The sequence below is a fragment of the Haplochromis burtoni genome, unplaced genomic scaffold, assembly GCF_018398535.1.
Source record: "Haplochromis burtoni strain Fernald_Lab_line unplaced genomic scaffold, NCSU_Asbu1 Contig_222, whole genome shotgun sequence".
Lineage (NCBI taxonomy): Eukaryota > Metazoa > Chordata > Actinopteri > Cichliformes > Cichlidae > Haplochromis > Haplochromis burtoni.
Window position 1 is genome coordinate 139,793 of NW_024582583.1, and position 16,240 is coordinate 156,032.

General features: G+C 49.9%; 1 protein-coding gene across 1 annotated transcript; it reads left to right on the forward strand.

Annotated features, from left to right (window-relative positions):
- Positions 1-2,967: 2,967 nt before the first annotated feature.
- LOC102312858 (zinc finger C3H1 domain-containing protein) lies at positions 2,968-10,564 on the forward strand (the record flags this gene model as incomplete). The annotated part of the gene is given in 18 exon segments (XM_005936904.3): positions 2,968-3,753; positions 4,646-5,032; positions 5,191-5,280; positions 6,058-6,197; positions 6,297-6,708; positions 6,810-7,021; positions 7,096-7,219; positions 7,296-7,387; positions 7,469-7,660; positions 7,757-7,915; positions 8,009-8,146; positions 8,250-8,368; positions 8,444-8,566; positions 8,647-8,821; positions 8,997-9,125; positions 9,545-10,165; positions 10,245-10,354; positions 10,433-10,564. Coding segments are annotated over 18 exon segments (3,881 nt in total), but the record flags the coding sequence as incomplete, so codon positions are not given.
- Positions 10,565-16,240: the final 5,676 nt, after the last annotated feature.

Here is a 16,240-nt window from a genome sequence, read left to right on the forward strand (position 1 = left end):
TGAGTTTTTTGGGTTCATTGAGAACATGGTTGTTGTTCAATAATAAAATTATTCCTCAAAAATACAACTTGCCTAATAATTCTGCACTCCCTGTACAATGCAAACAGACATTTAAACTCCACACACCCACACTTCAAACCTGCATGAATCCTGATCAAGTGTAGAAATGAACATAGCTCTCATAGTGACACTAAAAACGAACAAAACAAAAATAGTCATAGAGACAAGATTCCTATTGCCCCTTTTTTCCCATAACCTCTGCCCCCACTCCCTATGATATTCATGTGTGGCTTCCAGATATTCATAAAGTCCTGTTGTTTGCTCTCGTCAATGTACGTTAGCGTTTCCAGGCTTAGAAAATATGCACTCCTTCATCCAGAGTCCCATGGAGTCCCAGCCATGCTCCTCCAACATAGTGCAGTGGCTCTTCTGGCTTGAAGTATCCCATAGTCCAGTAATTTGTTGTAATTTACTTCAGCATTTCTGGTTCATTCATCCGACACTTCATTCAACTTTAAAATAATCAACCACCCACCCATCAATCCTCCATCCTGCTGTATCAACCATCCACTCATCATCCATCATCATTTAACCAACATGTAATACATGCACCACCAGTAATGCTGAGGCCGTAACATTTACACAGATCAGCAGTAACAGCTCATCTTATCGTTGGATGTTTTGTGGTATTTACAGCCTGAGTTTTGTCTCCAGGTTCAGTGTGGATGTTTTGTCCCTCCACAGAGATCTGAGCTTCAGCAGAAAGGAGAGGTTTGCTGCAGCTATCAGACATCTACACGCAAAGCACACTCACGCTTATCTATTATTTAAGCTGCTTTTAACTGCTGAAATTCACCCCACTTTAATTGAATATGTAACTGTTTTAAACCGACTACTGATCTCATATCTACCTGGTATTTAGCTATTTTGACCCACGTCTTTAAATCTCATATTTATCATATATTTCATATTTATCTAGTATTTCGCTGTCTTTAACCCTACTATGAGCTGGCATTTTTTTGTGGGATCTCGATAATATAAATCTGATTTTAAACCTGGTGTTTACTGATGCCGACTGAACCTCCTCACCTTCATACGCTCTGAACATCTTGTTGGAGAGTCTGTCTCTGACCTGGCATCAGAGCAGCTCAGTCAGCAGAATCAAATCTGTACACATGAATGTTTGTTCCTCTGAAAATCAAGTGATGTTAAAGCCAAAGCTCCCACTGGGCCTCACGTTATTAACATTTATCTATTTAAAACAACACTTCTGGCTCTGATTTACAAACTGCCCTGAGTTTTCCTGCAGAACAACAACATCCCAGTGCTCCCAGAAAACACCTTCAGTGGAAACCTGTCAGATCAGTTTTCACCTGTCATACTAAGTCTTTCCGGCTGGCAGTGAAGCTTTCAGTTGTTTAATTTTTCATCCTGACAGAAACATCCTGGTCACAACGTGGATCACTCGTCTGTCCGACTGCTCTCTGACCCCCTGAGTTCGTACGTTACCCTCGTGTCACATCAGCATTTTCTCACGCTTCACCAAGAGCAGAAAGGAAACACCGTGAATGTTTTTTAAGATAAGATAAGATAAGATAAGATAAGATAAGATAAGATAAACTTTATTAGTCCCACACGTGGGAAAATTTGTTTTGTCACAGCAGGAAGTGGACAGTGCAAAAGTTATGTAGCAAAAATTAGAATACAATAAGAATAAATACAGTACACAACTGTACAGAATAGAATAAAATAAAATACTATATACAGTAGAATAAAATAAAATAAATATACAATAAGATAAAAATAGAATACAAATACTATATACAACTGAGTAAAAATACAACGATGACAGAAAGGATTATTGCACTTAGTATTATTGCATATGTATGGATGTGTGTGTTTGATCAGTTAAAGTCTTTATTATGGAGTCTGACAGCAGTGGGGAGGAAAGACCTGCGAAATCTCTCCGTCCCACACCGTGGGTGCCGCAGTCTCCCACTGCTGCATCACCTTCTGCTTAAAATGGAAAACTGAAATTTTAATTCACAGAATAATCAATAATAAATGATTAATAGAAACCTATCCCCACTAAGAAAACTTAGTGGGGATAGGTTAATTGGTTAATCCAAATTGCCCATAGGTGTGAATGTGCGAGTGAATGTGAGTGCGAATGGTTGTCTGTCCCTGTGTGTTGGCCCTGCGACAGACTGGCGACCTGTCCAGGGTGTACCCCGCCTCTCGCCCTATGACAGCTGGGATAGGCTCCAGCGCCCCCCGCGACCCTGAACAGGATAAGCGGACGCGAATGGATGGATGGATGGAGAAACCGAGGCCACCTGTGTGATTTAAAGTAACGTGACTCCAATGATCTTCCTGACTTGTGTCCACCTGCAGCTCCACACAGAACCTCCCACGAGGACTTCATGCTCCACTCCACTGTGTCCTTCATCTTCTTGATCTCCGTCCTCCTCAACCTGCTGCTCCTGCTCGCCTTCCTGCTCCTCTGCTCAGTTCCTACACCTTCCTCCTGCTCCTCACTGTGTCTCATCGCCACCCTCTTCTGGCTTCACCTCTGCATTCACCGCATTAATAAATATAAGCTCTCCTTTCAAAACACACTGCTCTCACTTTATTATATATGCTGGTGGTAGATCTGGCCTTCTTGCTGTGGCCACTTTCACAGAAACACACAGAGACTGATTCTGATTGAGGGAACAGAGAATAACCATCAGTGATGTCACACAGAGGCCTGAGCGGACAGGAAGCACTGCAGCCTGCTACCAGTTAATACAATAAATGAAAAAGAAACAAAACGAAACCTATAAACAAAATAAACATGACATTAAATAAGAACAAATGAAAACAAACAAATAAAAACAATAAAAAACAAAATAAATTAAAATTAAATTAAAACAAAACATACTCAAACAAAAACTGTCAACAAAATAAAAACAATAAATAATGTAAGAACAACATGCGGAGTCCCCGCCTCCCGGGAGGAAGAGAAAAACCCACAGCTCTGCTTTTACGTGCTTTTTCCGGTCTCGCGAAGTCTCGGGTTTTATCGCGGTGATTGTTGGTAGCAGCGGAGCTAGCAGAGCGCTAACAGAGAGCTAACGGTCAGAGCGGAGAGAACCTCCGCGAAGCTGCTTCAGAGCCGCGGAATGAGCTCCTGGTCCCGCCGCTGAGTTCGGCCCCAGCAGGGAGCTGCAGACGGTCACCCCAACATGGACGTAGACGTTCCGAACCGATCCCCCGCGGAGGACGGGGAGCTAGAAGACGGAGAGATCTGCGATGATGACACCGAGGAGAGAGCGCCTCCACGGCGGGGGGATGGGAGCAGGCCCCGTGGCGGTGCTCCTCCTCGGCCGCGAAAGCCGCACAAGCACCCGCACGGCGCGCCGCCGCACTTGGGCCACCCGCCGCCGGACTTCCGCCACCTCATGCCCTACAGCCTCGGCCCTCACGGCCCATTCCCGCCCGGCCACCGGCAGCAGTGCGGGCCGAGCGGGCCCGACCGGCCTCCCTCTCCGCCACCGCAGCAGCAGCCTCCCGGGCTCGGCTCTCACGGGGAGCCCGGGCCGCGGTCCAGCTTCTGGGAGCGGAGCCACGGCGCACTGGGACGCTTCCGGCACCGCGGCATGCCGAACGGAGGCCCCGGGGGCTGGAGCCGGGGCGGCCGGGGAGGCAACAGCAGGCCGCCTCCCGGACGGTACCTGCCCGGAGAGAGCCACAGCTCCCCCGCGAGGAAGCGTATCCTTTTTGCTGTGTCACGTGCCCTCTCCCCCGGGACGGTGATTGAATTAGGCAGCCCGCGAGGAGCCGGTCAGGGTTTCATTGATTACATATTGGTTTAATGAACAGCCCATTGATCTGTGAGTGTTCTGGGCTTCGACTGGTTCACGTTTCACACTCCACCAGGTGCGCGCGTGCGTGCGTGACAGCAGGAAACGAAACCGGCGCTGTGATGACGTATGTGTGGTTGCGACTCCCCCATCAGCTGTCCTCATTCATCCGCTACACGGTTACATCAGTGATCGATTATTTCCTCGTTCATGTATTGATTGATCGATCATATTGAAAAGATCTTGAAGACAGCTGTGAAAAGCCCAAATCAATAGATCAATACTTTATTGATCCCACAAGCGGAGTTTTAGTGTTACAGATGAAAGATGGTGCAGTGTATAACAAACAGCTTAGAGGTCAGCCTTCCACCGGGACAGAGCGCAGGAACTACAAATACACACACACAGTGCGTTAATAAATAATGTTTGGATGTGAAGCCAATAATCAAACGTTCAGCTGACGAACTGACATCATGAGTTCCATAATTGAGAAAGCTTTGATTAGTTTTCAGAGGGCTGCGAGTTTTCTGCCATTTGATCTGCGATCAATAATCCGATGATAGGAGAAATTTGCTTCTTTTACATGGACATTTTTTTGTGAGGATTTCTTAATTTGTTCGTTTTTTTAATTTTACACATTCTTAAAAATGAAGCTTTTCGTTGGTACCAAAGATTTAAGTCTTTTTGAAAATTTTATTTTTTAATATTTTTTCTTTTAAATCATGACTTTAAAAATGAAATGAGTATTGATCCCTGTTGGTCAGTAATTCTTGATCAGCGTTCTTTAACGCAGACCTCAGAGAAACCTCTCGGGAGGAACCGGCTCAGGAAGGTGGCTCACGGCGCTCCCAGGCCGGAGAGCAGTGGTGACGAGTCCTTCGAGGATCTGCTGTCCAAATACAAACAGATCCAGATCGAACTCGAGTGCATCCGCAAAGAGGAGACGATGGCCCTGGAGCCACGGACGTCACCAGTCAGGGACGACGTGGTGGAGTGCGTAGCCGCCGCTCTAACGGACACCAAAGCTGAACCGGGCCTGGCTCTGAGTCCGGCAGCAGCCGCGGACGAGGTGTCGGAGCTGGAGAGGAAGAAAGTGTTCCAGGCCTTCAACATCAAACCGCTTCGTCAGAAACTCCCCACGCCGGCCGACCTGGACGAGCTGCAGAAGAAGTGGGCGAAGCCTGATGGTGAGTTCGTTATCCGAATGTTTGCTTTCACATCGCAGCTGTAGACACGCCCCTTTTTACCTGTTTGGCGACTTAAACCATGTTGAGGACCAATCACTTCCTGTTTGCTGTGTAAAGCTCGGTGTGTTTCTACAGCTTCCTGTTCTGTGTGTCAACAGGTGAAGGGGATCAGCCAATCACAGATAACGGAGCAGAATTGGAAGGAAAAGGTGCCAAAGAAGCAGAAGAGGGGACGCGCGAGAGCGGCGGTGAGCAGACCGAGGCCGCCGGCACGAGTGTACACCGTACCGATGCAGCAGACTCTCCGATTGATCCTCTGAAAGGACGTTTCACTGTAGGGTGGACCGGGGTTGGTTGCCACATTGCTTATTACTGCAACAGTAGGGGGCGCTGTGGGATTCTGCTGATGTCGCACATGTGACCTGCTGATCTGTCCACTTCGCTGTTCTGTCACTTTAATGGGGCAGAGAGATTTTTCAGGTATTACAAGCTCACACGGCGCGAGCTCTTAGAAAAAGCTCAAGTTCTCACGAGCTAGCTAACACCTTTGCTGGCTGGGTCCAGATGGGGCTCCGGAGGTCAGCTGGGGATGTCTCGGCCCGAGTGTGACAAACGCTTCTGCAGTCTGGGTACGGCCTCAGTGTCTGAACCCTGACGGTCCAGGTGTGTGTCAGGACCGTGAGAGGCCCAGTGCAAGGCTCAGCTCAGCTGTTTGTCCTTTAAAGGGTCACTAAACAGGAAGTTCCACCTTCTTCCCCGCAGCTGTAACAGGATGACAGGGTATTCGCCTCTTTCTGCCAGAACGAATCTAAAAAATGAGCCATTTAACGATGGAACTGAAGGTCGTCATGTTGCCGGGATCTTCAGTTCATGCAGCAGTGAAAACTGTGACAACGCACGCCGGTCCACCCTGTAGAGTCCCCTCACGGCCCCCAAACCAGAGTTTGATTAACACCGTGCAGTGAGGAGCAGGCGACCTTTGATGAAGACGCTGTGTTTTCACTTCCTGTGCAATGTGTGTCCAGGTGAGGGAGAACAGCGAGCAGAAGGAGGAGAGCCCGCAGACGAGAGGCCGTGTGACCCGTGCATCATGGAGGAGCAGGAGAAACCGCCGCCGCTGTGTCCCAGCGAGTCGTCGGCGTCCAGCGAGGACTCTCCAGACAAGGTGAGGCCGTGCAGCTGCTACCCGCAGGGAAAAGATTCAGCCGTTCGCTTCGATGGCGTTTGGTTTGTGTCACGTTACGTCTCCTCTGTGTGTGGTCAGGCCACGGAGAAGGTGGTGATGGTGGTGGAGGAGGAGGAGCTGTCAGAGCTGCAGCTGCGTCTCCTCGCTCTGCAGTCGGCCAGTAAGAAGTGGCAGCAGAAGGAGCAGCAGGTGATGAGGCGGAGCAAAGAACGCATCACTAAAGCCACCCAGGAGAAGAGCTCGGGCCCCGGGGCCGCCCCACCCGCCAGGCAGAGGGTCACCACCAGGTCTGCTTCCACTGCCGCAGCCGCCACAGAGAGGAGCAGGACCAGGTCCAAACCTCAGGACAGGGACCGCGAGCGAAACAAGACCGGGCCCAGACCTCAGGACAGGGACAGACTCAAGCCGTGTCCTAAAGCCGGACCTAAAGGCCCGCTGGAGAGGGCCCGCCCCCCGGGGAAGGCTCACATCACCAAGAAGATCAGCCCAGGTATTGTGTGCGGGCTGTGCCGCCTTAAATGTGAGCACGCTTAGAAGTGAAGCAGAAAACAGCGGCCAGCTCTGAGTGTTCCTGTGTGACGTGTCTCACAGTTTCGGTGGCAAAGCAGGCGTTCAGGAAGCAGCAGGTGAGGACGTGGAAGCTGCAGCAGCAGAGGGAGCAGGAGGAGAAGCGACGGCAGGAGGAGGAGGAGCGCCGCAAGCGGGAGGACGAGATCCGGCGAATCCGCGACCTGTCCAACCAGGACGAACAATATAACCGCTTCATGAAACTGGTGGGTGGGAGGAAGAGGACACGCAGCAAGGTAAGGTGCCGTGTGCGCACGCCCAGTGTGGTCACCTGACTCTCACCTGTGCTGACTCACCTGTGTCTGCTCAGTCCAGGGACCGGGACCACCGCAAGTCTGCAGGCAAGCCGGGCCTGGACACCTCTGGGAACCTCTACCAGTACGACAACTACGACGAGGTGGCAATGGACACGGACAGTGAGACGGGCTCGCCAGGTAAGGGGGCAGGAGGTGCACCTGACCCACCTTTCGCTTCCTGTTTCCCGTTTAAACTGGTTTGTCTGCGTTTCAGCCCCGTCGCCAACGCACAGCAACCTGCTGTCTGTGGAGGAGGCGGCGTGCATCCCTCACCTGTACGGCGCCGACCCCGTTCCTTTCGGAATGGTACGCCCCCTCCTCCTCATCACCACGGTTACCTTCCGAGGAGCTCGCTGATGTCTGGGTTTTTTTCTTTCCACCCCTCAGGAATTCTCGCAGCCCTTCCTCCCCCCACTGCTCTCCGCCATTCCTCCCCCACCTCCTCCCCTCCCCCCTCCCCCAGATGAGCTGGAGCCCCCCCCAAAACCTCCATTTGCTGATGAAGAGGAGGAGGAGGAGATGCTCCTCAGGGAGACCTGCCTGATGTCTATGGCCAACAAGAGGGTGGTGGTCTCGGAGGTCCGCGGCGTCACGTGATGATGTCATGTTTAGATTGTGCTCCTGACGATGGTGATGATGATGATGATGATGATGATGATGATTTTCTCTCTGCAGAAGAGCTCCAGCGCTCCTCCTTCTCCAGGTGGGCCTCCCCCCGCAGACCTTCAGCCTCCACCCAGAGGAAACCTGAGCACGGTCAGTCTGAACACAGTGCCTCAGCCCCGCCCAAACAAGGCCGCCAGAGCGCACCTCGCCGCCAGAGCACCGCTTGTGGTAAGAGGCTCGCTGCACACCGCTCCTTATTTAGAAACAAACATGGAGCCTGAAACTGCCCCTCACCTGTCTGCCCCTCACCTGTCTGTCCAGCTGCCCAGACATAAGACGGTGGTGGTTTCTCTCAACGACTCTGACGACAGCGACTCGGACATGGACGCCTGCAGCTCATCGCAGGCGGTGTTTGGCGGCCTGGAGTTCATGATCAAAGAGGCCCGAAGGACGGTGGAGGTGAGCACGTTCACCTGAACCGTCCGGGCACGACGTTGTGCAGCCGGAATGTGTCTGCGGCGTTGCGTGATGATGTCACGACTCTGAACTTCTTATTTCTCAGGCGGCGAAGCCAAAAGGAGCGTCGGCCTCTGAGAAGGAGAACAACCCAGTCCGAACGCCAGAGGCTCTGCCTGACGCCAAGAAGGCCGAGTACCGCCTACTCAAAGAGGAGATCGCCAGGTACCCACGTGACCTCTCTCAAACACACACACACACAAAGACTTTTACTAACTCTGTGGGTGTGCACGCTCACAGCAGGGAGAGGCAGAGGATGATGAAGGAACAGAGCCCTCGTGGCTCCGCCTCGCCCGCCACTGCAGACTCCATCGACTCCTCCCTGAAGCTGAGCGAGGCCGAGCTGAAGCTCAGCAAACACAGGTGAGATCTTAAAACACACCTGGAGCTGGTGTGAGGTTTTCGGTGGCGCCGCTTTGACTGTGGGAGTCTGCTGCCCTCAGGGAGCTGCTGCAGAGAGACGAGGCCGTGCTGCGACACCTGCTGCAGCAGGAGCTGAAGAAGAACGAGTCGCTGAAGGCCGCCGAGGCCAAAGTGGCCAAACTGAGAGAGCAGCTGCAGGCGTCGGAAAGGATCGTCGGCGCCAACAAGACGCTCCTCAGGAAGCTGCGCGAGCAGGTACGCCAACTTTACCGCCCCAACTCGCTGTTGGGTGTTTCTCTTAAATCTACACGACCCCAGTGTGGCGTCAGCACGCCGGCAGTCAGATGCAGGACATGAAGCTCAGACTCCTCCTGGCTGCTGTGAAGTCTCTTTGTTTGGTGTCGTTTGACCGCCTCCACGTCCTTTGCAGGTCCACCGGGTGGAGCAGCGGGTCTCCGTGAAGAAGACTGTGGCGGTGCGGTTGGAGCAGGAGCTGGTGCAGGCTCACCTGGCCGCCGGCAGGGCGCCCAAACGGCAAGCGGACTCCAGCCGGCCCGCGGTGAGTCTTCCTGTTTCTCTGTGGAACCTGCAGGTTGTGTGTTTGTCTCCTCAGCAGAGAAACACTCAGCCAGAGAGGCTTTTATTCTGAAAAAACAGTTGCATGAAGAATTGCTGTTGAAACTTACAGGTGAGGCAGTTAGCTGGCTGGTTAGCTAATAAAGCTAATTACCCATCCAGTCAGCTAATGAACAGCTGAGGCAAGGATCAGGGTGGGACCCACAGTGGGGAGGCGCTGGCTAAACGAACTCGGGCTGTTACAGAGGACGCTTGCGCTCACGCAGCTCCTCACGGCGCCGGTAACCATGGATTCAGAGGCGTTGGTGGTTACATGCACCCGCCGATAAAACTATAAGAAAGCTCTGATGGAGCGCCGCTGTGTGCAGGTGTGTTTACCCTGCGTAACGTTATCCTTTCCAGCTCAGCAAGTTGCCGCGGCGTGACGCAGCGCCCCGCGGTTCTGAGCGCCACTTTGCCGAGCTCATCGCTCAGAAGCAACGACTGCAGCAGCTCGAGTCCGAGTACGCGCTGAAGATCCAGAAGCTGAAGGAGGCGCAGGTGCTGCGAAACAAAGGCGTCCTGCCAGAGCTCCCCGTAGAGCCGCCGTTGCGATCCGCCACGCCCCCGGACCCTCAGGTCCAGACGCCGCCGCAGCCCTCGCTGCACGACCTCTCCCAGGACAAGCTGACGCTGGACAGCGAGGACCCCGCGGAGGCCGAGGATCACGAACCAGAACCTGCGCCCGCTGCTGCGGCCAGAGGTGGCCGTCGCTCCTCCTTCCGTCAGTCCAGCTGCTCCTTCACCAAACCCCACCTGGACGCCACGAGCTCGGCTCCGCCCAAAGACGTCGGCACTGCCGCCAAGCCCGTGAAGGCGCTGCCCAGTGGCTCGGCAGGCGTGGAGCTTCCTGCCGAGATGTTCGCGGGGCTGGACGTGGACGCCCTGCAGCGGCTGTACAAACAGAAGACACCTCTGGGAGATCTGCTGCTGATGGAGCTGCAGGTGCTGGGGGAGGACGTGGACCCCGCCCTCGCCGCACAGGTGAGCGGAGTCTGTCAGAGGGGCAGCTGAAGGTCTCGGGGGAATTTCACGCTAACGCTCTGTGTGTCCGGTCATCCAGGTGTTTCCGGCTGAGGTGGAGACAGCGGTGAGTTCGTCGGGCAGCTTGGAGCTGAGGCCGCTTCCCTTCGGACCGTACCACAGCCCTCTGCTGGCCTTCAGGTCCTACAGGTAGCTCCGTCGTACCGACAGCAACAGAGCTCGTATGTGGTCTGTGCGGTCGGCTCACAGCTGTGTCCTCCCACTCAGGTTCAGCCCGTACTACAGGACCAAGGAGAAGCTGTCTCTGAGCTCGGTGACGTACAGCAACGCCATCGAAGCAAAGAAGTGCTTCTGCCGCTTCGACCTCACGGGAACGTGCAACGACGACGGCTGCAGATGGTGAGCGGGGTGTAAAACAACAAAACAAACTATTTGAATAACGTGATATCAATTCATTAAATCCTGAATCGATTTTTGCATTTAAATGTATCTCCGGTTAAAGCTCAGGAAATATTTCAACAAACAGCTAAAGCAGTAAGTGAGAGCAGCTACGAGGATGTAAACACAGAGCGTGGATCTTTCACCTGACGGCACGTCCACAGACACGCCGTCGGGCTGAAGGCCAAAAGCTCACAGATCCTGAAGCTGCAGGTTGCATCACTCTAACCGCCAGAGGGGCCGATGGCGCGATATGGCAGCCTCGCCTCTGTCAGTCTGCCCCAGGGCAGCTGTGGCAACACCTGTGGTTTGCCTCCACCAGTGTGAATGTGAGAGTGAATGAATAGTGGCATTGTAAAGCGCTTTGAGGGGTCTCTCTCCTCTCTCTCTGTTCCTCTCTCTCTCTCTGTCCTCTCCTCTCTCTCGTCCTCTCTCTGTTCCCTCTCTCCCTCTCTGTTCCTCTCTCTCTTTCTTTCCTCTCTCTCTCTTCCTCGTCTCTCTCTCTCTCTCTCTGTTCCTCTCTCTCTCTCTCTGTCTCTCCTCCTCTCTTCCTCTCTCTGTTCCTCTCTCTCTCCTCTGCTTCCTCTCTCTCTTCTCTCTTCTCTCTCTCTCTGTTCCTCTCTCTCTCTCTCTGTTCCTCTCTCTCCACTCTCTGTTCCCTCTCGTCTCTCTCTCTCTCTCTGTCTCTCCCTTCCTCTCTCTCTTTCCTCTCTCTCTCTCTCTCTCTCTCTCTCTCTCTTCCTCTCTCTCTCTCTGTCTCTCTCTCTCGTTCTCTCTCTCTCTCTCTCTCTGTCTCTCCTCTCTCTTCTCTCTCTCTCTCTGTTCCTCTCTCTCTCTCTTCCTCTCTCTCTCTTCCTCTCTCTCTCTCTGTCTTCTCTCTCTCTCTCGTCCTCTCTCTCTCTCTTCTCTCTCTCTCTCTGTCTCTCTCCTGCTCTCTCTCTCTCTGCTCTCTCTCCTCTCTCTGTCCTTCTCTCTCTCTCTCTCTCTCCTTCTCTCTCTCTCTGTTCCTCTCTCTCTCTCTGTTCCCTCTCTCTCTCTGCTCCTCTCTCTCTCTGTCCCTTTCTCTCGTCTCTCTCTCTCTCTCTGTTCCCCTCTCTCTCTCTCTGTCTTTCTCTCTCTCGTCTCTCTCTCTTTCCTCTCTCTCTCTCTGTTCTCTCTCTCTCTCTCTGTTCCCTCTCTCTCTCTCTGTTTTCCTCTCTCCTCTCTCTCTCTGTTCCTCTCTCTCTCTCTGTTCCTCTCTCTCTCTCTGTTCCTCTCTCTCTCCTTCTCTCTCTGTTCTCTCTCTCTCTCTCTGTTCCTCTCTCTCTCTCTCTGTTCCTCTCTCTCTCTGTTCCTCCTCTCTCTCTCTGTCCTCTCCTCTCTCTGTCCTCTTCTCTCTTCCTCTCTCTCTCTCGTCTCTCTCTCTCTCTCTCTGTCTTCTCTCTCTCTCTCTGTTCCTCTCTCTCTCTCTCTCTTTCCTCTGTTCCTCTCTCTCTCTGTTCCTCTCTCTCTCTCTGTCTCTCTCTCTCTCTCTGTTCCTCTCTCTCTCTCTCTGTTCCCCTCTCTCTCTCTCCTCTCTCTCTCTCTCTGTTCCCTCTCTCTCTCTCTCTGTTCCCTCTCCTCTCTCTCTGTTCTCTCTCTCCTCTCTGTCCCTCTCTCTCTCTCTCTCTCTTCCGTCTCTCTCTCTCTCTGTCTCCTCTCTCTCTCTGTTCCTCTCTCTCTCTCTGTCCTCTCTCTCTCTGTCTCTCTCTCTCTGCCTTCTCCTCTCTCTCTCTCTCTCTCTGTTCCTCTCTCTCTCTCTGTCCTTCTCTCTCTTCTCTCTCTCTCTCTTTCCTCTCTCTCTCTCTCTCTGTCTCCTCTCTCTCTCTCTCTCTACTTCTCCCCTCTCTTCTCTTCCCTCCTCTTCCTCTCTCTCTCTCTCTCTGTTCCTCTCTCTCTGTTCTCTTCCTCTCTCTCTTCTTCTCTCTCTCTCTCTCTCCTCTCTGTCTCTTCCTGTCTCTCTCTCTCTCGTTCTCTCTTCTCTCTCTCTCTCTCTCAGTCCTCCCCTCTCCTCTCTCTCTGTTCTCTCTCTCTCTCTGTTCCTCTCTCTCTCTGTCCTCTCTCTCGTCCTCTCTCTCTCTCTCCTCTCTCTCTCTCTCTGTCCTCTCTCTCTCTCTGTTCCTCTCTCTCTCTCAGTCTCTCTCTCTCTCTCTGTTCCTCTCTCTCTTTGTGCTGACAATCATCAAATATACAGTTGAAACCAGATATTTACTCTTCAGATCAAAACACTTTTTTAATTGTAACATCAAATCAGACTAAATGTTTATTTTTTTAGATAAATATAAAAACATATTTGTTAACTTTAAGAGTAAAGAGAGAAACTGTCTGTATTTCTTAATTGTAAATGGCACCAAATTGTATTCAAACTGAGCCACACTTATGGAGCTCCACAGTTCTGTTCCTGGTGTTTTGGTTGACATCTCTTGATGTTCCCATGTCACAGAAACAGGCTCTGTGTTTTGCCTTATATGCATCCACAGCTGTGCCACCAGTTTACTCACATGGACTCTACTCTGTTAAAAAAAGCCTATGCTGGACCCATCTCTCACTAGCAACTACAGACCGATCTCAAAAATACCGTTAATTGCTAAGATTTTAGAGAAGATTGTGGCTAAGCAGCTTACAGCAGTTTTAGACAAATATAACATCTTTGATAAATTTCAGTCTGGCTTTCGTAAAGCTCATTCTACTGAAACAGCCCTTCTTAGAGTTTCTAATGACATTCTGATGCAAAACGATGCGGGTAAGTGTTCTGTTCTTTTAATGTTGGATCTCACGTCGGCCTTTGACACCGTTGACCATTATATTTTGCTTGATAGGCTGAAATACTGGGTCGGTGTATCTGGGTCTGCCTTAGAGTGGTTCTCCTCGTATCTCTGTGAACGATACTCTTCTGTGGCAGTTTCTAAGTACAGGTCATCTTCTACGTCCCTGTCCTTTGGTGTGCCACAAGGCTCTGTGCTGGGGCCATTATTGTTTTTAATTTATTTACTTCCTCTCCAGCATATTTTGAGCCCTTTTGAGGATATTTGTTACCACTGCTACGCAGACGACATCCAACTATATATATCTTTTAAACCTGAAGATGCTTCTAAACTGCGGATTTTAAATGTGTGTTTGGAAACCATCAAAGGTTGGATGGCCGACAATTTCCTCCAACTAAATGAAAATAAAACTGAAGTCCTGTTATGTGCTCCAGACAGACATGTACCCAGCATAATGAATGCTCTTGGTCCCCTTTCAACGTTTGTGAAACCATCTATCAGGAACCTAGGGATAACCTTCGATCCTGCTCTTACATTGGATACTCACGTCAAATCTCTGGTTCGGTCTTGCTTTTATCATTTAAGAAATATTTCTAAATTGAGCCCCATAATAGCTCATACTGAACTGGAGATTGTTATTCATGCTTTTATTTCATCACGACTGGACTATTGCAATTCACTGTTTACATGTCTAAACAAGAGTTCCCTGGAGCGTCTGCAGACTGTCCAAAATGCTGCAGCAAGGCTTCTGACGAAAACATCGAAATACTCACATATAACACCGCTGCTTATACAGTTACACTGGCTCCCTGTCGAATTCAGAGTCCACTTTAAGATTCTGGTTCTCACATTTAAGGCTCTTCAAGAACAAGCACCATCATACATCATTGAACTCTTACAGCCCTATGCCCCTAGTAGGTCTCTGAGGTCTTGTGGTCAGGGCCTACTTGTTATTAAGTATACGAGACTGAAAACTAGGGGTGATCGAGCTTTTGCTACTGTGGCCGCCAGACTGTGGAATTCTCTTCCTCAGAACTTAAGATCTGCTGATTCACTGATTACTTTTAAAAAACAGCTAAAAACACATCTTTTTAAAATTGCATTTTGTTAATTTTTGACTGTACTTCGTCTTTTTAATCTGTGTCTATACCTTGTAAAGCACTTTGTGATCTCTTATCTAGAAATGTGCTATATAAATAAAATTTTACTTACTTTACTTTACTTACTATAAACCAATCAGAAGCTTCTTCAGCTCAGAATGGAATCGTCTGGAGTTTCTTATTAATTAACAATAAACTTAGTGTACATGTACTCCTAAATTTGATGAAAGTGATAAAAAAAAGCTCTGTCTCTCTTTATTCTGACATTTAACTAATTCAAAAGATATTTCAATATTTATCTAAAACAAAAGTTTACTCTAAATTGATGTTGTACAGTAAAAATGTTTTATGTTTTCTCCCTAAAGTGTAAATATCTGGTTACAAATGTGAATATCCTGCTGTGTACTGAAATCCCTCTTGTTTTGCATAGAAATATACTGAACAACATACAAAGCATAATATATAAAATAACATTTACCTGAGTTTTTTCTTTGAAAGAAGCCTCTAATGTCCATTCTTATATTTCAGTACATAACTGAAACCGATTTAGTCGGGGAGGGTAAGAACTGAAAATATGAAATAAACACACGTAAGCTAAGACTCTCTAAAAAAAATAGCATTTGTTCGGCTTTTCATTTCGCCATTTGTTGATTCACTTGAAGAGCGAGTAACGTAATATTGGTCAAGTGATCAGTTTGATATCAATCTTTCGTGATGCACCGTCATATTTACATTATTTGTACGGTACGAATGATTTGCTTTGGTACCTGGTCAAACTTAAGCTCTCCTTAGTATGGCTGGCTCCGTTTCTCCAACAGCGCACTCACAGGCAGCAGCTGCCCCGCCCCCTCGCTCAGTCGCTGGCTGTCTCCCAATTCAGGGTCTGCAGCCTTAAAGTACGCAGCCTCAACGATCCTCAAGGGCCGCGTATTCAAAGACCGCTAAGGCCGGAAGTGCGAGGCTTGCGTAATGGGCGGTCTAGCCTCCGTTGCGCTGATACTGTTGTTTGTCAATAAAGTTTAAAAAAAAAAAAGCCTCCGTTGCGGTGCCCAGGTTGCCTAGCAACCATGATACTAACCACTGGAAACGTGTCATACAGCTTTGTTTGACAGAAATGAAGGAGAAAATCTTTTGTTCATTTGTTTGTTTGTTTCTACATGAGCTTTGATCATTCTCTGTAAGATTAAGCTCAGCTATTGAACGGCGTATATTTTAAAGTAAAGGCTTTAAAACCAAGTTAGTACAAACGTCACTAATGTCACATAACTTTGCCGACATGTGGCCAACAGTAATGTTTTAATGTTCTTCGTTATTAAACATTTGCACATAAATAAGTGACATAATATTCAGTACTTAAAGTTTACTCTTCGGCTGCCCCTCATCCGCCGTTTTTTTTGCAAAATTATCCACACCCACCGCCGCGCTATGCATTCTGGGATATGTTGGGCACGAAGTCTACACCGCCACATCCTTAAAATTCAGGGAAATTTCAGGGCCGCATTTCGAGCAGCCTTTGAATTGGGACAGCCTTCGTCGCGCCACTGTGACGTAATTGGCCTTGAAGTCCATACTTTAAGGCTGCAGACCCTGAATTGGGAGACAGCCGCTTAGTGCCTGAGCTCGGATCATACCAATATCAGGGGGGATTCACGCACAGTCGTAAATTCCCACAGTGTGCACTATGTGCTTCGAATATTGTGTGTACTTTTTGTTTTATACAGTTGTCAGCCAGGCATCTAACTATGAAAAATTAC